We start from the raw sequence: 20526 nt of genomic DNA, 5'->3' as shown, positions 1-20526 counted from the left end.
TATCTCAACTTAAAGTGTTTGGGTGTGCTGCCTTTGTGAATGTTCCACCTAATCACCGTCAACTGAAGTTGGTCGCTCGTGCAATCAAGGGTGTTTATCTTGGAGCTGATCCGTTTCGGAAAGCTCATCTTGTTTATGACCTCGCTACCAGACAAGTGATTACCTCTTCTCATGTTCGGTTCCAGGAAAATGTCTTTCCTTTTGTAAGACCTCTGACGTCAACTGTCGTGTCGGCTACCTCCATTGGTGGTGGAGGTAGTGGTGGTGGCAGTTTTCATTCTATTCTGGCACCCGCTCCAGGCCTCACTCAGGGTCCTCGTGTATCTCTGGCCCCATCTCCCTCGCCTCCATCCACGCCATCTGGCAGTACTGTTGCTCAATCGCCAGGTTCATCTGCCGCTCTGTCGTCTGCTTCGACACCGGTCTCTCCTGCTGCATCTACTACTCCTCTGTCGCAGCCTCCGTCGACTCATACCCCGGTGCGTTCTCTTTATCCAGCCCCATTAACTACTTCAGTGTCTTCTGCTACTCGAGTCTCTTCTCTTGGTGCTGATCGTTCCACAATCTCGGAGCATCTATCTTTTCCACCTCGGATCCGTCTATAAATATTCTAATTCATCCTTTTTTGGGCGGCTACCTTTTTAATTATTTTCTGGATATTTTGCCCAGTAGTCAATAAGAGAAGAGTTAAGGTCTCTTATTGATATGATATCCTTTCTACTGACATTTGCATACAAGTATAACGACTCCATATTGATAGCGCCGACATAAATTTCTGGCAACAATACAAATCCAGTCGCGGGATCTTTGTCTTGATACTCAAATGTTTCGGATTTCTTATCTTCAAAAGAATACCGTTCGGCTCTGAGTACTCTGAAGAGTTCGCATTTCTTGATCGCTGATGTTTCTGCCACCTCTGCATCTGGACTCCGAAATTGTTCCCCAACTGTTTCCTCTGCTGTTTTGTTGTCATTCAATGTGTTCTTTTTAATTCTGCTTCTTTCAGTCATATTTTTTGAAATTGGAGGAAATGAAGTAATAGCTGCAATCAACTACCGAGTGAGTGTATACAGACATGGCTTCATAGGTGCAAAAAGGAAGTTCACCATAGCAAGTGCTGTACTACTAGAAATACTCTTCAGTTGAACCTCACGAAATGTTATTGCAGAAGAGTCTTCCAAGCTTCCAGGAAGAGAAAATAAATGTAAATAAGGTGGTTATATTCCAATATTTAGTTTAGGATATATGATTAACTTCATTATCAAGAGTTATGAAAATCAAGCACGAATGCAGACAAGCGGTGCCACTCTGTTGTGCAGGCAATATTGTAATAAAGATCCATGAAGAGAGCCAGGATCCTCAAAGTTTAGAGTAGTTTTCATGTTAATAATTAATCTATTTATGATTCACTTGAGGGGGGTTATTCTAGAAGTTTGGAGAATGACTTGTTGAATAACTATAGAGTTCGGTATTTCCGTCTTGGCCAGTTCAGTTGTATCAAATAATGAATACCAAAGACAAATTTCAAACGGTCAGTCAATTAAGAGGGTTTACAAGTAGAGACCATAAAATTCAACAGAGCTCACAGTTACCTCCTCTACTCTATGACTGCATACTCTGTCTATCCCCCGACACTTCCTGGGAGTGTCTCTCTTCTAATATCCTTTCTCAAACCGAAGACACCATATTTGATGAGCCGTCGGAAATTAGGCATTGTAGACCATTTATAGAATAATACACGAATACTGAGAGCATTGTCTACCTTACAGTTGAATGGTGATTGCTGATGACGCCCACAATCCCTCTTTAGTGCATTGAACTGCAATTTATAAAAAGCTTATGGTTAAGTTATATAGAAAGTACTCTAATTTTCTGGTGAAGCTTAATGTATTGGACAGTCAAAATATTGCCATAATTATTACATTTCACCCTTATATGTCAAGTTAAGCATATGTTTTTTCTCAATACTGAGTATGAAATTGATACACAGTCTTTCTTAATTACTCAGCTGTTAAAAATTCAACTTGGTTGTTAATAAATTTACATATGTCGTCCATATTGTGTTTGTCAAAATGGACGAAGTGTAATTTTTCTTCACATAAAATAGACCGCATGTGCGTCCACTGTTCATGTTCAAAATCTATTTTTGCAAGCTTTCTCTCTCCACTACTGGTAGTTATGAATTTCTTATAACTCATTGAACCGTATAACCTATACCTCAAACGGTTTTTTTCCTTATCGAAGAGATCATCCCTATCAAGTAGTTGTAATGGGTCTAGCTTTGGATAGTTGCAATGAATTGCAAATATTGGAACTCCATTGTTGTCGCTAAAATCGTTGTCCATAACGCCCTGAAGTATGTCTATCTGCTCAGGAATAGATTTTGGGTTGCTCTCTTCGTTAAATATAGGTTTCAATGCTTTATCTTGGAACTTGTCATAATCTGTAAGTGGGTCCTTTTGACCCATAGCAACTCCTTGAAATCTTCCCTCGGAATCAAGATAGCCAAATGTTTGAATGAAAGATTTAACCTGATAAAATTTTTGATGTGTGACGGTTGCAGCTGCTACAAAGGTATCCTTATCGCCCTCACCTTGTTCTCCTAAGGAGAATAATTTATAGTACAACCGGGGTCCATACATATTGTAGTATAATGCCAACAATAGCGTTCTCCCGTGGCTAGACTTATCAATTATCAATTGACCAGATTCTGTAGACAAATCTGGCATTGCTCCTTCTAAGTCATGGAATGGAACGTTGTTCATATCTTCATGGTCAACATTCTCTCCGGGAGATGTAGCTACATTCAATGGAAAACGATTGAATCTAACCCTCTTTCTCTCGTTCACATCGATTCCAGCAATCTGATAATATTTGGGAGATATAGTTCTTTTCCAATAATCTGGCCAGGTAATCATACCATAGTATTTGAATAACTTGGTTTCAAAGATTGAATCAGGGTTAGAGAGAATGATGTTATCGGAGTCTAACAAAAGAACCTGCTCAAAAGATGACATGAGTAGGGACAACGATTTGAATTGATAGTTAGCAAAGTTTGATGACCATTTTTCCATGATTTCATCGCCCAAAGTCTCATGTAGAACAACGCAAGTTGCTTTCAATTTTGGTAAAATTGTATTGCAAAACTCCAATTCTCTCTCGTAATCTTGAAGTTTTGGCATTACAATCTCAACTGGAAGCTGTGATCCTGTCTCACGTAGGGCTATCAACGATAGATAGGATAGCCATGAAAACCGACCTCCACCCACCATAACAACCCCTCTAGTTCCTTTCTTGTAAGCACTTTCCGATATCTTCAAAGGTAACACATCTAAAAATTGATCGTGTTTATCTTTAAATTCCTTAAAAACGTCGTCTGATATTTCAGCTTTGGAAAGTAATACTTCCTTTGTGTTGGGACCTTCTTTCTGCTCAGACTTGGCGAGAAACTTGACAGCTTTGGGAAGATCATCCTTTGTTATGTTCACCTTAGCTTCAGAAATAATTGTAAATATCTTGTTCCAAAATGCTTGAGAAAGTAATACATTCTTGCTTTTCTCTTGTAGATGAGATTCTTCCGGACTAATTGGAATATCGACGTCGTTGAGCTTCAATTCGTGTATCTGCTGCTCTTGGTACAATCGCTCTATATCACCTACCATAACTTCATTATCTTGCATTACTTTGACATCATACCGTTTGTGTGAGGAAAATCTGGCTGTTATGAATAGAAATATCAATATAAAGATCGTGATAGCCAACCTTGTTTTGGCTTTTGGTAATCTATGAATCATCCTTTTGGATATGTATGATACGAATGAGCAATTCGAATCTTTTCTGGTATGGGAAGAGAATTTGAAATGTCTGCTTCAACAGCTGGAGAAATACGTGGGAAACTGAGAATATAAATACTGATGTTGAGCCTGAGTCCAAGTGGTCTTCGAGGAACTGTCGCCTCAAATTCTAAAATTTTTTTCGAAAGACCCGCGTTCAAATGTAGAATAAATCGATCCATTAAATACACCTTCCAAACTGGGAAAGTTGTCTGATACTAGTGACTTTGTTTGCAAGCAACACTCTGCCCTAATAGCCCAACAGCAGTCTTTCATAAATACTCAAATACTATTTATCACAAGCAATACGGGGCCAAATATTGAGATTGTTCGGTGGTTATTTCGTTGTGGGGTGCATTACGTAAATTGGAAGAAATAACTTCATAGGGATGTCTTATAATGGAATAGGATTAGGATCTGCTAGGGGATCTGGCACATCTGGCTACGTACAGCAAAGTTTAGCAAAGGATGAAGATTTGAAAGTCAAAGCAACTCATTATGAAAAGCGAAAGGTTGAAAAGAAGAAAAAGAGGAACCTTGAAAGAGAATCTAAGAATCGCCATTATCGTATTGAAGCGAAAATGGAAATAATAGATCACAATAGGAACAGAGAAGTGGAATTGAAGTGCATTGAACTACGAGATGAGTTAGAAGAGCAGGGTGTCGAAGAAGAAGAAATTGCAACCAAAGTAGATGAATTGAAAGCATCGCTAAAACAAAAGCGGTTCAACGTTAGTTCGAAGAATAACAAGAAAGAAGTAGAGCTTTCAAAGATGGGGCGGTCGGTGGAAAATAAATCTTGCTATGTTTATAAACCAAGATTCAAGGAGACTAACGACGCAAGGCGTTGATAGGTTATTTCCGTGAAGTATCTATGAGATGAGCTGAGGAGTCTGCTATTATGAGGCGTTGGAAACACTTTAAGATTCTTTTAGTACTCCTTAAATGGCTATCAGAGTCTGCTGTCATCCCAGTAACTCTTTTCATCTCTAATATATGCCAATTCTGTTTATTCGCGAAAGCTGTGCCCTTTCAGACATGGAGAAGTCTTCTGTTTCGTGAATAACTTCAGGATTTCCAACATGTGAAATTCGAAATCTCAGCAAATCTCAGCGGCATCGAAGACCGCAAAAATGCAAATTGTTGAAATATGCAAGTTGAAACTAGTGATAAACATGTCAACATGAACCTACTACATTTATGACCCCCAAACTAAGGGATATCTTTCTACTGTCGGGTAAATAGAATACATCAATTTAGTTCTAGATTAGCTACTTAAGTCCTCAATCCGTATCGTTGTCAACCTGATCCTCTCCCTGTGAAGACGATTTCTCAATCAGAACATAATCATCACTTATTGAGGATGGCTCCTCTTTGTCTGATCCCTTAAGAACAGATGACTCTGAAGGTACCTCTTTCAGGTTATCGCCTGTTTCTTCTAATTTCTTATTTGCAGAAACATTTGTCTCGCTTATTTCTTCTCCAAGGCTGTCTTTAGAGTCAATAGGAGCAAGATTCGTGTAATGCTCACATCCAGAAGTGCCAAATTTTGGAAGTACGGTTGTTGAGCCCTTTTTCATTTTATCGCTTTCATTTGCTTTGTTTAATTGAGAAGATAGATTAACCTCCCATAAATCATAGGATACCAACTTGTATCTTGATTCACTTTCAATTCTAACTGGTTCTTGTAATGATTTAGGGAGTCTTTTCCCTTTTGGACCTCTTGCTCTTCTATCGTTTCTTGTCTTTATTGGTTCAGCGGAATAATCTCTTATTCTTTCCTTTTCGTCTTGAGTGCTCTCCTTGAGAATTAAGTTCGAATTGGCCAAGCCAGGTAATGGAACCCCCTTTCCGACAACTCCTTGCAAGCTTTCCGCGAACTTAATTTTATCAGATGAAAGCTTCTTGTTAAAGGACTGAGGAGGATTTGATTCTCGTTTTGAGCCTAATTGCAGAGGTGCAGGCTCCTGAATAAGCATCTGTTGAAATGCTGCTATTCTGGAACCTAACTTTTTCGGCTTTGGAGGTGGGGCTCTGGGTTTGTTGCCTTCTTCTTGTAATGTTGAAGAATTGATGTTTTTCTTTGGACGTGAAGGAACGATAGGAGGTTTCATAACAAAACTCGTTCGCTGTGGATCCAAAGTAGACGAATTACTGCCTATATCAGATTCGGTTCCCTCATCCTCCTTCTCCTCCTTAAATATATTGCCTTGTTTCAAGTCTTCGACGCTTAATTTAGCTTCTTTTTCAAATTCGGTCTCTGAGAGCTTTGGACGTCTCGGAACAAATGGGGTTTTCTTTTTAGGATTTTCTGTATTTAATTGCTGCCCATCGTCCTTGTATTCAGCCTTCTCATAATTATTATGAACGATTTGATGACTTAGATCCCTCTTGCTCTGCTCCAAGTTGGAGGAAGTAAGCTGGAGAATCTCAACCTTTTTTGTTGAATCTTGACTTCTTTCCCCTTCCAGATTGGGAATGTCATTTTCTGCTTGCCTGCAATTCAATTCATTGTCATCCTTTTCTTGCAGTACGGTTTCAACATCGTCGTTGAAACTCGACTCATCGGAACCGATATGGGAGTTGTTGTCGTCTTCATCTTTGAATGTAATCTTTGTATTGGAATTTCCTGGGGTTTTGTCTCCATCTCCATCTCCCGAAATAACAGACCCATCGATCTTCATCGAATTAAGAACAGATTCGTTAACTGTAGAGGTAACCGATTCTTCTGTTTGAAGGATATTTTCAACTGGATGGGCTATCAGTTCCGCAATATTTCCTTCGCTTACTTCTTCTTGAGCATGTCCAGTATTTTCCTTCAATGGTTCGGCACTATCTTCTTGAGATGGAGAATCATCTCCTGCTACCTCAGTTACTTTAGTCAAATCCGATGGAACGATTGCATCAACTACTTGAGCAATTGGAGCTGGCTCTTGAATTTGGGTATTATCGTCAGTAGGTTCTGGACCACTTTTTCTTGGACGTGAAGGTACTATAGGTATTGAAGAACTTGAAGAACTTGAAGAACTTGTTACGCTAAGATTCTCGCTTTGATCGGATGGATCACTTGTTGCACTTGATCTCTTTGGTCTTCTCGGGACTAGAGGTTCGACTACTAGCGTTTCCGCTTCAATTTCCCCGCAATCGGAAGACACGATGGTACTATTTGTCTTTTTTGGTGACTTATTGGGCCTTCTGGGAATGGAAGGTTGATCATCTGGAGACAGCATTTGATGAATTTTTTAACCTGGGCGTTGAAAGCTCCTAGGTGTAAACGAAATCTGTGCTGTTTTTGTTCTTAAATAGGAAAAAAATAGGGAGTGCGGTTAACCATGTTTATCATACTATACAAAACTACGTAGACAACAACGCTGAGACACCCTAGAAAATCGGCTAAATATTTTGTATTATTTGAACTCTATATCACCAAGGGAGCTTAATTTGTCATATTTGACCTCATATTTAAGAGTAGTTCAATCTAAAGATATCATTGAAAACATAGTAGGAGTTTCCATCTGGAATCAAATGGAAAACTTGAGAATAACGTTGGGCATTTTGTTCCTCGTCAATCAATAACTCACCAGTAACCATGACCAAAATATCTCCAGATGGAGAGGCTGGTTGAGCATCCAAAGTAGATATTCTGTGGGCTACCTTTTGGAATGGTAAAGATACCAATTTTTCAACTATGTCCTTGGCTCCTTGTAATTGAGAGGTTTCAAAGGTCAACATTGACTGATCTCTGTACAAATTACCCAATTGGGTTCTGTCAGAGTCAAATTGTTGGTAGTAAAAGTGGCAGAATTCAGTTGCAACAGTATTGAAATCGACTGTGATATTGTTAGTTTAACCTTCTTTTAGTAAAAGTGTAATATCGAGTCATACACGAGATAACAATCGATAAATCAAACATTTGCTTATATATCAATCACAACATACCAGACATCGCTTTTATGAATTGCTTTATTGGGTAGGTAAAGAGTTAGTATTGACAACTTATTTGTGAAAGAAAAAAATCCATTAATGATCTCGTTCGTGCTCAAAATTACGCACAATTATGTAACTATAGTATAACAGGCAGGCAGTACGACGTTCTTTATCAAGATCCTGAAAAACAGCAAGAATTTACTTTGAGTTTGAGAGAAATAATACAAGCAATTGAAAAAATAAATTCAAAGTGTTTTCTAATTCATTAAATAATCATTGATAGTATCAAAAAAATTGATACAAGGGTTAGAATTCCTTAAACCAATTGAGTGTAATCAATCAACATGCCCTTCATGTGAGTGTTCGTAATCTTTCCTCTTCTTGCTTTTTTCTGTTTCTTTTCCTGCTGCTGTGGCTTCTTCTTCACTAAATTTGGATCTGCACCAGTTGGCTTCAAACTTTGGTCTATTAATGCTTGATACAAGTTTTCTGGGTCTGGCAGCTTAACAGAGTTCCACATTTCTAGAAATTCGTCTTCAATCGTACCCAAGGGGCCACCAAAGTTGGCCCATACCATTCTAGGAGCATTCTCCTTTTTATTGCGCAAAACCAAAATTTTATTACTCTCTTCCAATTCGTTAATTGCTGGCAAGCAGCCGGCCCAACCGTCCTTCAAATCCTTGACAGCAATTCCTTTGAAAGTAGCTTGCCTTCTAAGAAATGTCAATAGGTCATCAGCACTTCTGATATTATGCAAGGAAACGTATTCAAGAGTATTCTGTTCAGGATCATATTTGATTCGGTCTATCTCCTTAAGCAATGGTAATATTGTGTTTGTTATATCAAAAGCAAGATAATTTTGTACTTTAGATACCAGCAAAGGATAGTCATGCTGTTTGATATATTCCACTGCTAAATGTAATTGTGTAGATAATGCTGATCCAGTTATCTCTCCCATGGATGCTTTTTGCCTCTTAAACACTTCAGTTACAGAATCATTAGAGGCAAGTCTCTTCGCGCCATTTCTGGTTTCGTCATACTTTCTGTCTTTCAGCTGATTGTTTTTCAATGGAGAGGAGGGCTTTTGTACTACTGGCCTCCTAGCAACAGTTACAGAAGGCCCACTTTTGATCTTGCTTTTAAAGGCAGATAACTGTGCTGACAAGTCAGACATCTCTGTGTGGACTATATTTATAAAGAATTGACTAACAGAGAATGTTTGTGCCAACTATAAGCAGGCCGTTCACTGATGTAGGAGTTTGAAGATAGTGCATATATAGTTACCCGGATTTTGTAAGGAAAAAATCTTTATAAGTCTCGAGCTGAAGTGAAATTATAAAATCTGTTCTTTTTTACTTATGGGAATTTTGAATTCTACTTGTATCAATTAGGCGCTAGCGTTAACATTATGAGCTAGTCAGATACAGGTTGTAATTTGGGATTCGTAGAATAATCATCATCCCACTGGAGGGAGCAGTCCCTTTAGAGGAGCCAGCTTTAAAACCATCGCTGTTAGAGGTCGCCGCTAGTTTACTAGGCCTGGCTGATCCATGAAACGGTGATGACCTGATGCCTGGGACATTCACATGTAGCACTCTACATTCTATGTATTTCAAATTCATACCAACTTCGTTGTTTCAGACTAAGCGCTAAGCTTACTTGGAAAATTCTAAGCTAAATAGTTTTCACCCATGCGACCTCTTCTTATTCTTTCTCTTCTCAAATATTCGTCAAATGAGTCGTACAACTCATCATGGATTATCTTGTGCACCAATCTACAACCTTCACGAGTTCTTAAGTCTATCTTCTTGGCCCATTGCAAGTTCTTGTACATGCCTGAATCTGTCAAATCAATAACCAAATCTTGTCTGTAGAGGGCAAGATTAAATTCTGTATCCACAATCTCAATATCCGATTCGGAGTCTACACTATAGCTGTCTTCGTCAGTCAAATATTCCTGATACTCGCTTCTACTCTTGAGAGCAACACTTTTCAAAAACTTCTGGATCAGTGATTTATTTAACCAGATCATGGATGACAAATTGAGATACTTCAAAGTTCCTTTCTGGTCGTGAGAAATTCCACTATTGAGGAACGAGTTGCTGAAAAGCTGGATGGTGCCTTGAGACTTTCTGCCATGCATTTTGATAATAGCATTTAATAACTCTTCGTCGTTCAATTTCTTCAAATAATTATTGTTGATAGACTTCAAATTCAAATCGCTCAAATAAACCTTTCCGTCCCCTTTATTCAAATACGAAATATCAGCCACTGTTTGGGGCAAAGGAGGTAATAGGCTGTTGTATTTCCTAACAGGCTTCGAAAAAGTTGGAATTGAATACACCGAAGAAGCAGTAGAAGAAGTAGATTGATTCGATCTGAATAGATTGCTACTTGAAAAAGCACTTTGCCTTATTGAAGCCGCGGCATTATGAAAACTGGCAGCTTCGATGTTATTGCTGAAGTTTCCATTCAAAATACTTCCTTCAAATGATAATTGGTCGTCAAAATCACTAAGTCTCATTATGTCGTCGATCTTGTAGATTAACTCCTTAGGATAATTGTTCATTAAATCAAATGTTTGATACTTGTATATCATGGACCTGCTGATTTCGTAATCTATTGATAATGAAAGATTGCCTAAATTCAATGATACGATATTAGGACATAAATTAATTAAATGAAGCACATACCCAATTGGAACATCTCTTGATGTTGAATAGTTGAGCAAGAACTTGTTGATCAAGGGATGGGGGCTCTGCACTCTCTGCAAAATGGAAGAAGTAGAATTTACATTTGGGTCATCTCTTAAATTCAAATATTCGACCCTGGGAGCCTTCCTTGCCTTGGTGGTACCGCTCAAGGAGCCAGATCTACCTCTTTTCTTAGACTTGAAGTATTTAAATGGCTTTGAAAACCTCTTTGAAGATAACGACTTATGAGATGATGTGTTTGACTTTGACGACAACATCAGAATTTGAGAGTTCGAAGAAATCTTAGTAAGGGCACTCGACGTGCCCGAATGGACAGAGTATAACGGGTTATTCTTAAATTTCCAATCTCTCCAGCCCGCTAATATCTTTTCGGCGGTTGCAAAATCGTCAGTGGTTTCAGTAGAATCTTCAGTAACTGTACGTATTATGACGGCTTGGTTATTGTCTTCAACTTCTTCGTCGGCCTCTTCTTCATATCCTGGCTTTATTCCAGATAAATCAATTGTTTTAACATAAAGGCCAACTTCTGAATTGAACCTTAGATACGATATAAATTGGGCAAATCGAAATGTAGACGTAAACTGTAGATCTTGGTAATAGTACGGCTTGGCAAAGTAATAGAAGAGCTTATTTGTGTACAAACAACTTTTGTAGTCAATTTTTGAATCTACCAAAAAGAAGATATAATCCAATATTTCCATTGGAAGACTTTGGAATTGAACTGGAGGTATTGTAATTGGTTTTGAGATAATCAAAGTATTCGTTGTAGATGATCTAGTGGGGGGACCGGAATTGCTAATAGTGGAAGCACCTGATGACGTTACTGATGATATTAAATTTGGATTGCTTAGTCTCATCGATAATGAACGACTAACATCGCTCAATAGGGATTTGTATTTCATTTTGAATCCTCCAGAGGATCCACCGCCGTTTCCGCTGCTACCTCCTCCATTTGATTCCTTGCTGAACACTTTATTGGAGCTGTTTCTCGTTGTAAACGATGAATGAAGAACGTTCAATTCATTTTGGCTTATTGGAACCAAAGAGTGAGTCCTATAGTCGTATCTAGCGTTAGGATTCAAGAGAGACCGGTAGGGAGGTAGATAGGTGTGGTAATCGTTAGTGTCTGCAGTTAACATAAACCTGGATCAATTACTAGTATTGTGCTTGTTGATGTATAATAACTCCTCTAACTATTGTATCAGGTTAGTTTGCAGACTTCTGATAATGGTATCAAAAACAGATGCTGTTCGAAAGTAATGCTTGGATGGAGTTCTGGGGCGAGCTCCCTTTAACGATTTGATCGTGTGTATTCTAGATATAGCCTCCTATGCAAGCGGACTCAAAAAAATAAAAAATAGGGGCGGGGATAAAATGAGGAGTTACTATCGCGAGTAAAAAGGCTAACTCAATATACGGAGCATAGACAGGTCTATTCATGTTAACGGGTTTTTAGTTGCACAGCGCCGCCTGAGTGATTGTTGTGATTCGGAGGGGCCTTTTTGTGGAGATGGTAACAGCACATATTTTTGACAGTGTTGATTGTCTCCTATTCATGTCCACAATCATGGCAAACCACAGAAGTGGCTGACACTATGCGCCAAATTGATGCCATTGTGCTGTCTACACACACATAATAGATTCAATGCTATGTATGCACATTTGCATTTCTATCATATAGACCGAGCAAGGTCCAAACAGGCAACTGCTCTCAGTCGTTTTCATGGGCTAAGCCTGATCCCCATACTCGCTTCCGAAACAAGGTTCTGTCTGCACAAAATAACATGTTGCCTCTTTTGACTTGAGTTAGCTCCGAACAACCTGTGCTTGTGTGAAATACGTAGATACGTTCCTGGCAAGCGACAAACTTTTCCGACTATATTATACTTCGCTCTGTGCAATGTCTTGCCTCTTAATTGCAAAGAAGTTGTTCTAACTATGTACATTGTGTTATGGGCTATCGCGGACTAGTTGTTCCTTGCTTACTTCTCAGGGATTGAGGGTAGTAAACGTTGGCCAAATCGGTGCCCAAGTTAGGCGCAAATCTAAGAGGCACACAATTATGCGCTCGACTTACATGTGTAAAAACCATTGAATAGGTGATTGATCTTTCTTGTCACATCGTCAGAAACGAAACAAAGCATATAGTTTAGCCAGATCAGATAACCGATACAGGAAATCATGTCAATATTTCTCAGATATACAACAGAGTGAATTATAAGTTCCAGAATATGTTGCCCAGATCTGGTAAGTTGTAGAGCAATATTTAGTCGCACTTCCAGCACCACTGTGATACTTGTTCCTGTTGCAAGTTGAGCGCTAAGCATGTTTTATCAGTTTATGAACAAAGTTGATGCAACATGGCTCAACATTTTTAAGGGCCCTGGTAATACCTGCTATTTGCATTTAGATACCGCATTTGCATTTCCTGTAAGGTTCATTATTTTTATATGTACCAATTTTATGCGTAGTTATTATATCGCCCTTTATGTATGGAAGACACTGCGACAAGGAAGTTCATAACGAGAAGATATGTTTCCACAATCATTCTGACAAGGTGGTATCTTGATTGTAACGTTATCACTATTCGGTTTGCATAGATGCCCCAGAGACTCTTGAATTTCAGATTTATAGGTGTGACGATAATTTTCTTAAATATTAGCCAAAAGAACAAAAAAGAAGGTAAACGAAACCTTCAATTCTTGCTTCTTCTTACGGATCAAGGTTTATCCTCATATTTTCTCCCTTCAAGTGCCTCTATATTTCTGCTCCTTCTAACTCAGGGTGTAGTCCGATTCTCAATATACACAATCCATATCTACTTAACAACTTTGAAGCACATTAATTATTCTGTTTTAAAATTGACTCCTTCCGTAGAAAAATAGAATTGTCGCGAGAGCAAGATAATAATTCAGAGTTTGCAATCGGATATTATTAGAAAATTCTAGAGCAAACGAGACCATAGTAGAACTTTGATGTTCAGAATTCTTGAACAATCATCAACGGCAAATCAATTCTCATGCCAGCCTCTGCAATAGCTAGTCATTGAGTAGAACGGCATTTCGGCAATATACATTCTCTGCGTGGTAAATGGACTGAGCCTTACATAGATAATTACTTTTAGCAGCGCGGCGTCTAGGCTATTTTCCAGGTGTGCTGAGCCTCAGCTACAAATGTTGTGATTGAAGAAATGACTAGAATGTTGGGATATGTTTAAAGGAACCAGAATGGCTGTCATATTGTCAAGAGGCTTCAATCCATCTTAATTTCCGTGGATAATTCTTGTTTTTCGATTTCAAATCATTTAGAGATCACGTTTTGTACACACGCTACTCAAGAAGTAGATAAATTGCGTGAACAACACTTTAGACCAATTGTCCAAAAATACTCCCTGCATGTCTGTGTCCGTGAGAAATCTAACAGCAGATTTGAGCAAAGTCAAGTTTGCTGAATGCAAACCTTCTGAACAATAAGCTCAAGCTTTTAAAAAACAGACAGGAATTATATACTATTAGCCTTGCACATGTCCGTACTGACAAGTATTGTTTATTGCTGTAGTTCTAATTACAAACTAAGAAAAGGGTGATGACATTAATGACGATATTCTGCATATACATCTTGCTTTGTACATCATGCAGATTATCTTTTTTGGCTAGGTTAAAGTTATGTAATAAGGTTTCCAAGGGCCTGGGATCGTAACCACTGCATACATTCAGTTCGGTTCGCATTATTGCGCTATCCCAAAATGGAAGTGCACGAATTTCGGCCGTACTATGTACAGGTTAAAAAATACAACACATGGCCTATGGCACAAAAATAGTAGTGCTTCTTCGCTACAGTTTAGACCAGTGCCACAAAGAAGTAGGAAGAAAGGGCAAACTAACACACACGAAGTTTACACATCATCATTCTAGATTTTTCGGATACCTAGGCTGAGTCGTTGTTGTTATCAGCAGCAATCAAACCTTTCCAGCGAAGATATTGCTATCTTCTTCATAATTGGCAGATATATTTTTATGCCTGCTGATGTGGCACTAGTCTACGTATGGTCACATCATCAGGCTCAAACGTACGTCCAAACATCCAAACGCGAACTCTATTTTGTGTGACTGGAATGGTGAAAGATTGCTTCAGATCTGGAGAACATAAATGGCCAGAAAAGCTTACACATTGCATAGAGAGTACTTCCAGAGAAGGAAGTATTTCATATGATTTGAATTGCTACAAAATCAATTCTCTATGTCCAGCCGCCCTTCCGTTTGGACCAAAATTGTCACTTATTATAATAGTTTATCAGTTTATGGAACTACGAAACTACAAGTGACACTGCTTGGAAGTATACCAGCATTTGGAAGTATCTAAACATTTCTGAAGAATGTTGATTCGGGAATTGAACTCCAATACTATAGTGGTATCTGATTGCTTCACTATCTTTCTATTTTTCTCTTCCAACTAGTAATTACTGAATACTGGGTAGACATAAAACTTCTCGGTAAAACTTATTTCAGTTTTATCGTCCTACCTATAGAGCCAAAAATTTTACAACCGAGATGTGCCGAGAGGAGAGAGGGGAATAGGGGAAGCTGTGATGCGATTTCGTTTCTAAGTGTATTCTCACCAACTATCTACAAAGGGAGGGGATGACAGGTGAATCAGCATAGCCAAAAAGTAAAGTCTCCATAAGCACGGATTTACGTCGAAAGATTAGCCGGATGGCAAACGCCAACTTTGAGCGTTGTTTCCCGAAAAAAGATAGTATACGACTGCTACTTTCATGAGAGATGATTACGTACAGCTTGTTCAGCGAACCGGCCGAGTGGTGGAGTTGAAGTTTAGGAACATACTGATGGAAAAAGTTGATACAGTTGATGCACCCGAACAATGGCGGTTTGAATAGTGTGTTGTGGATATATCGTACGAAGATATGTACAGTCTCGGAATTTACTAGATTCGATTATAAATATTTTCTTCTGGTGTCATGGATTTTAGAGATAGTACAGTATCAGAAAATGTGGAACAACCAACTAAGTAGACCGCAAGCAAAGTATTCGGTACAAATTTCCGCCAAAGTGGCGTTGTCGTTAGGGAACGTTTTATTATTGATTTGATATATCACGAGCCGTGCTGGAAGCCAGAGGAAATATATTGTTTTTTACCCCCCCCCGTAAAATATTATTATCCAAGACTGAATAGTATGCGGAGACATTTGTTATATTTGGAGCTATTTTATGGAATGTCGTTAGAACCTTCAACTCAAATTAGCTTTTCTGCAAAATATTATTTTGAAATGGTGAAAATAAAAAACTGAACAGATAATATTTTGAGCTTATGTAATATTTATTTTCCCTATTTTTTTTTTGGAACAAATTATAATTGTGATTGGTATAGTACAACTTATTTACGTATAGTGGTTGTAGATATATAAATTGAAGGTTTTTCTTTTTCTTTTCTTCTCTTACTAGTTTGTTTGTAGAATCCGATCTTTTGTTGTTATCACAATTCCTAGGCGTTTGCGTAATCGTTGTGATATTACCCTCTTGTTCAATCAAGACCTTCCCCATCAAATCATTTCCATAGTGTGGGTGCTAGTCAGAAGGTAGCCGAGAGTCCCAGTAAACAGACTTCGAAGTCGACAAGACTACCATTTTTTGTATCACATCCTTGTATTCACTTTGTATCCACATAGCTATCTTTAATATTCCATCGGAGGTCAGATTTAGAAACTCTCAGTAGCATTATTCAAAGTTGCAACTTCTTGTTTACTAGCTGGGAAGAATTTACACATTAGGATCAGTTCATTTTAAAATACTTCCACATATTTGTATTTAAGTTTCCAGTCCCGCAGATTTTACTCAATAGATTTCAATTCATCTACAATCAATAGGACAAGTCTTACCAAGTTACACTGCAAAGACACTTTTCAACGAAAGGAATCTTTGATCCATATTAATCATCCAATATTCATATCCACTTCAAGCTACACCATAAGTCAAGGCGATGTCAACAACAAAATTAAACCCTTCATACTATGGGTACGTAGGGTCGACCAAAGATGCATTGCTAATTATTCAGGAAATCTTAGACAAACAGTTGGAATTAGTACCTCGAAGACCTCATGAAAGAGAAAGAGGCAATCTCATAAAGTCAGGCAATGTGTTTGTATTCATTGAAGAACACTCTGGGATTAAGAGATGGACAGACGGGATCGCCTGGTCTCCTTCCAGAATACTAGGTAGGTTCTTAGTGTACCGTGAATTGGACAAACACTCATTGAGCGAGAAAGACGACAAAAAGAAAAAGAAGAGAAAGGTAAGTATCGAGCAAGATCCTTTAGAGAACAGTTCCAGAAAGCTGAATGGTTCTATTAATTCCAATAATTCCTTACCATCCATTCCTCATGCGCAGCAATTACTTCAACAGCAAAACGACTCAATAAATTCCACTTCATCTAGTACCACCTCCGAATACAGCAAGGGCCTCTTGGGCGGTGGTCCATTGGTAACTTCGTATGTGTTTAAAGATCAGGGGCTAATTAAGAAAACTTTAAGTTTGACCACTTCGTCAAAAGAACTTCATATTGATAAGAAAGAAGAAAAACAGACTATTCACTTGATCAGTTACTATAATGCTGACGATGTCTTAAATGGCAAACTCCAAAGACCTTCCGAGACTGACTTGAAAAACTTGTCCATAACTAACAGTCTCTGGAATGCAGTGAAAGACTCACTGTTGGGAGGTAAAATACCGATCGAGGACGAAGCTTACTACTTCTTAGACACCAATTACCAATTGCAGAACATGTCTTTACTTCAGCAACCACCACAAATGCAACACCAACCACCCCCACATTCACAGCACAGTGCTAGTGTTGGCTCTATAGCTCCTGCAAATCAACAGCAACATCAACCTCCTCCAAGTTCAATGCAATACTTAACTCTGAAGTATGGTCCACCTATTGGAGCGCCACAAGATAGCCGCAGTCATGCACCACAGGTAGTAGCACATCCCAATCAACAGTACATGTTGCCCATTCCCCAGCAACAACAACATCAGCCTCAACAACAGGAATATCCTCAACCGCCTCCTCCAGCCCAGCAAATGTCAAACACATATATAAAAAGAGAGGACGACAACAGTGTCGGCAACCAACAAGGGGAATTGACTTTTATAAACCCGTTCACTGGAGCCACACATCAGACTACAGCCAACTACAATACTCAAGCAATTGGGTCTGGCTCAGCACCAGGATCAACATCTGGTGCTTCTGTTCAATCATATAACAACTACATGATTTCACCACAACAATTCGCCACTGCCTATCAACAACCACAACAACAAGCACAGCTACAACCACAACCACAACCACAACTACAACCACCACAACCGCAACCACAACCTCAACCTCAGCCGCAACCTCCAGCTCAACAACAACATGAACCGGGATCAACCAACACATCGATATCTCACTATCCACCATTCCCACAACATTTCCAACAACCACAACAAATCTATTCTGTCCCTGGAGGTCCTCAATATCATTTTGGTTCCGTGTCCGGTTCATCTGACCAATACTCAATCAGCGGTGCTTCTAATGGATCAGTGAGTTCTACTGGTAGCAACATGATCCATGGCTCTTCATCCAACAGTTTCAGTGGTCCCCCATCTTCTGTCACTCCAAAAAGCAAGTATCGTAATAGCAGCGCTAGTGCAAGTTCTACGAGCATTAGTGGACCCAGCGGGATGTACAATTCCGCCAATCAGGGCGGCTGGTTTAGTACAAACCCATCGGTGGGAGGAGGCTACGTTACAGCCCCTCCACCAGCAGGTGGCGAGTTGAGCGACCCTCGTGGAGTAGTCAGCGGTGGAAATGCATCGCCACTTCCCCATAATCTACCACATTATGCCAACAGCTCTCATATTCATCCAAACCACCATCATCATATTTTACCTTCTCATCCTCTTTCTAGCACAACTACAAGCGTGGCTGGCAGTACGGCTACAGTAGGAGCCAGCGACGACGGTGGAAGTAGTGGGGCAGCTGCTTCTGGTGCCTACAACTACAGTGCTTCATCATAGCATGTGTAAAGTATTTGCTGTCTTATATGCAGCTTGTTTTAATGTTCTGTTTGGTCTTTTGTATTATTAGATATGATCTTCTTCAATATAAGGTAATCATAGATATCTAACTATCTTTTCGCTTATTTCCTAAGTTTTGCTTACGTATCCCAAGAAAATAAAGCGTTTCCAGAAGCTCCTTGTAGTTTACATAGCTAAGTTAACGAGTACAAAAACTAAGCGAATTGGTAGGCTCTCATTACCGATCTAGACAATTTTTGATAGAGAAGTGCATGTGTATTCACTACGAACTTGTGAAGAGCAATTTTTCATATGAATTAATGTGTACAAGGAGTCTGCAATAGTAAACTCAAGCGAAAGTATCACAAATGCGTGCTACTCGTGCCATGTGGTTTTTCAAGTGCGGAAACCACAAGACAAGGAAAGGCATGAAATTCAGGATTTGGAAAAAGGGATACTCCTTAACAATTGTCGTCAGAGACTTTCGGCTGGGCTGATTTAAAAGGACGTTGACAAAGAAGATCTTTCATTATTCAAGTTTGGGATCCAAATGCATTCCAATGTCAAGGCAAGTTTGTGTTTTGGGTTACTGTTAAAGTTTACCTAATTGGAGATTCGCGACCAAGATTCAACCTTAAGTTTGAGCATTAATTACACTTCTGCAGCAGTTTTTGGCAAGCAACAGCGTGTAGGCAAGCAATGCCATACAATGGAAATGCACAATATCCGCTTCAGTAAATTTCCAGGGTGTTGCTCGTCGTCACAGCAAACATCCCGTACTAGAGACAATCGTAAACCTTAAAATTCTCGTCTGGAATGGTACATTTCCAGTGTGCCCTATATGGTGAATATGCCTTATTTTGCTGTATGGCTTGATAATATTGATAAAGTATCTATGATCAAACTCTATCTCGTTGCATTTTCTTTGGCTGATCTCATTTTAGAAATGGTGCCTTGCTTTTGGTGTCAGGTCCCAGGGCTATCTACATGCGACCCGTAGCTTGCATAAAGCATATTCAGCTATCCACTCGTAGCTGTGGCACTGTTACAAACCCCAACTTGAAAGTGAATAGTGTTAAAATTGGATTAGAGCACTAAAGCGGCTTTATATGCGCGAAATACTGAACTAACGCCCAACGGAATTAGCACTTCTAAAAATGCATTTCTATAGGAATATGCTTTTGGTCTAATAATTACAAATGTGTACTAATATGTTGCTTTCTGGCAAAACTCTTTTGTATGTTTTCGTTTCTGGCCAGCAGCTTGCGAAATAGTTGACACGAAAGCGATTTCGTATATTTCGATTCAATTGTTCGGCCCCGGAAAGGAATTATTAATAGAAAAACACAAATGTTCGGCCTGCTCCGTCTGCATGAATTGGAAGTCGATTTCCTCCTGAACTGAGTCCCACTACATATGAATCGCATCATCATTTCAATTGTAGTGAACGACATTTCTGCAAGTGTTATGCATAACACATGCTTACAGGAAGGCGCATATCACACTCAAAAAGCCTAAATTTAGTCATACACCATTCTACACAGCAGCAGTAGTATTTATTCTAGGTTTAGCGATTACGTAACCCACAGCCTCATAAATTGGATCCCCCAATTATTCCATATTTCAGCTTTTTAATTTGCTTTCCCACAAAAAGTGTCTAGTGCAAAAACATTTCACGAGTGTGATCTGCAAAATCTAGAATAAGGTATGATCAGCATTCCATGCAAAACTACATCGTTCGGGACTTGGGCCCTTCAGAATATACTTTTCTGTCTCTTGAACCCGCCTTGGATGCTCTACACTGTTTTTTGAGTAATTGGCTCCAGTTCCAGGGTATGGATCTTTTTGTTTTCCTGGTGAAATAGAACCTTTAGACAGAGTTTAACAGAACCTTACTTTGAGCTTTTTAGAAATGAATTTAAAAAATAACATGATATTTTGTCAAATGATAACGGTGACGTTGAACTCCACTCGAG

General features: G+C 39.0%; 7 protein-coding genes across 7 annotated transcripts; 2 read left to right on the top strand and 5 right to left on the bottom strand. All coding sequences in view use genetic code 12, as the record gives it.

Annotated features, from left to right (window-relative positions):
- Positions 1 to 1828: 1828 nt before the first annotated feature.
- On the bottom strand, positions 1829 to 3785 carry MNN2 (type II Golgi membrane protein). Its single transcript, XM_001382514.1, has one exon. The coding sequence runs from the start codon at positions 3678 to 3680 to the stop codon at positions 2001 to 2003; it is 1680 nt and encodes a 559-aa protein (XP_001382551.1). The 5' UTR covers positions 3681 to 3785; the 3' UTR covers positions 1829 to 2000.
- Positions 3786 to 4222: 437 nt separating this feature from the next.
- Positions 4223 to 4684, top strand: PICST_29990 (RNA splicing factor; the record flags this gene model as incomplete). The annotated part of the gene is made up of 1 exon (XM_001383053.1): positions 4223 to 4684. One exon carries the CDS (start codon positions 4223 to 4225, stop codon positions 4682 to 4684), a length of 462 nt encoding a protein of 153 aa, XP_001383090.1.
- A 432-nt stretch (positions 4685 to 5116) lies between these two features.
- PICST_29989 (hypothetical protein) lies at positions 5117 to 7063 on the bottom strand (the record flags this gene model as incomplete). The annotated part of the gene is made up of 1 exon (XM_001382513.1): positions 5117 to 7063. The coding sequence occupies one exon, from the start codon at positions 7061 to 7063 to the stop codon at positions 5117 to 5119; it is 1947 nt and encodes a 648-aa protein (XP_001382550.2).
- Positions 7064 to 7165: 102 nt separating this feature from the next.
- On the bottom strand, positions 7166 to 7796 carry PICST_70878 (nuclear transport factor 2). The gene is made up of 2 exons (XM_001382512.1): positions 7773 to 7796; positions 7166 to 7663 (listed from the first exon to the last, which is right to left on the bottom strand). Exons 1-2 carry the CDS (start codon positions 7777 to 7779, stop codon positions 7296 to 7298), a joined length of 375 nt encoding a protein of 124 aa, XP_001382549.1. The 5' UTR covers positions 7780 to 7796; the 3' UTR covers positions 7166 to 7295.
- A 280-nt stretch (positions 7797 to 8076) lies between these two features.
- PICST_41758 (RNA polymerase II TFIIE small unit) lies at positions 8077 to 8934 on the bottom strand (the record flags this gene model as incomplete). Its single annotated transcript, XM_001382511.1, has 2 exons — positions 8077 to 8799; positions 8875 to 8934. The coding sequence occupies 2 exons, from the start codon at positions 8932 to 8934 to the stop codon at positions 8077 to 8079; spliced, it is 783 nt and encodes a 260-aa protein (XP_001382548.2).
- A 495-nt stretch (positions 8935 to 9429) lies between these two features.
- Positions 9430 to 11613, bottom strand: PICST_55239 (predicted protein; the record flags this gene model as incomplete). Its single annotated transcript, XM_001382510.1, has 2 exons — positions 9430 to 11384; positions 11418 to 11613. The coding sequence occupies 2 exons, from the start codon at positions 11611 to 11613 to the stop codon at positions 9430 to 9432; spliced, it is 2151 nt and encodes a 716-aa protein (XP_001382547.2).
- Positions 11614 to 16502: 4889 nt separating this feature from the next.
- Positions 16503 to 18654, top strand: TOS9 (Gluconate transport-inducing protein required for gluconate-H+ symport; the record flags this gene model as incomplete). Its single annotated transcript, XM_001383052.1, has 2 exons — positions 16503 to 16506; positions 16557 to 18654. The coding sequence occupies 2 exons, from the start codon at positions 16503 to 16505 to the stop codon at positions 18548 to 18550; spliced, it is 1998 nt and encodes a 665-aa protein (XP_001383089.2).
- Between the last annotated feature and the right edge of the window lie 1872 nt (positions 18655 to 20526).

The sequence above is a fragment of the Scheffersomyces stipitis genome, chromosome 2 (genome assembly GCF_000209165.1).
Source record: "Scheffersomyces stipitis CBS 6054 chromosome 2, complete sequence".
Classification (NCBI taxonomy): Eukaryota; Fungi; Ascomycota; class Pichiomycetes; order Serinales; family Debaryomycetaceae; genus Scheffersomyces; species Scheffersomyces stipitis.
Note: the sequence above shows the minus strand (reverse complement) of the source record. Positions and strands in the feature narration are given on the sequence as shown.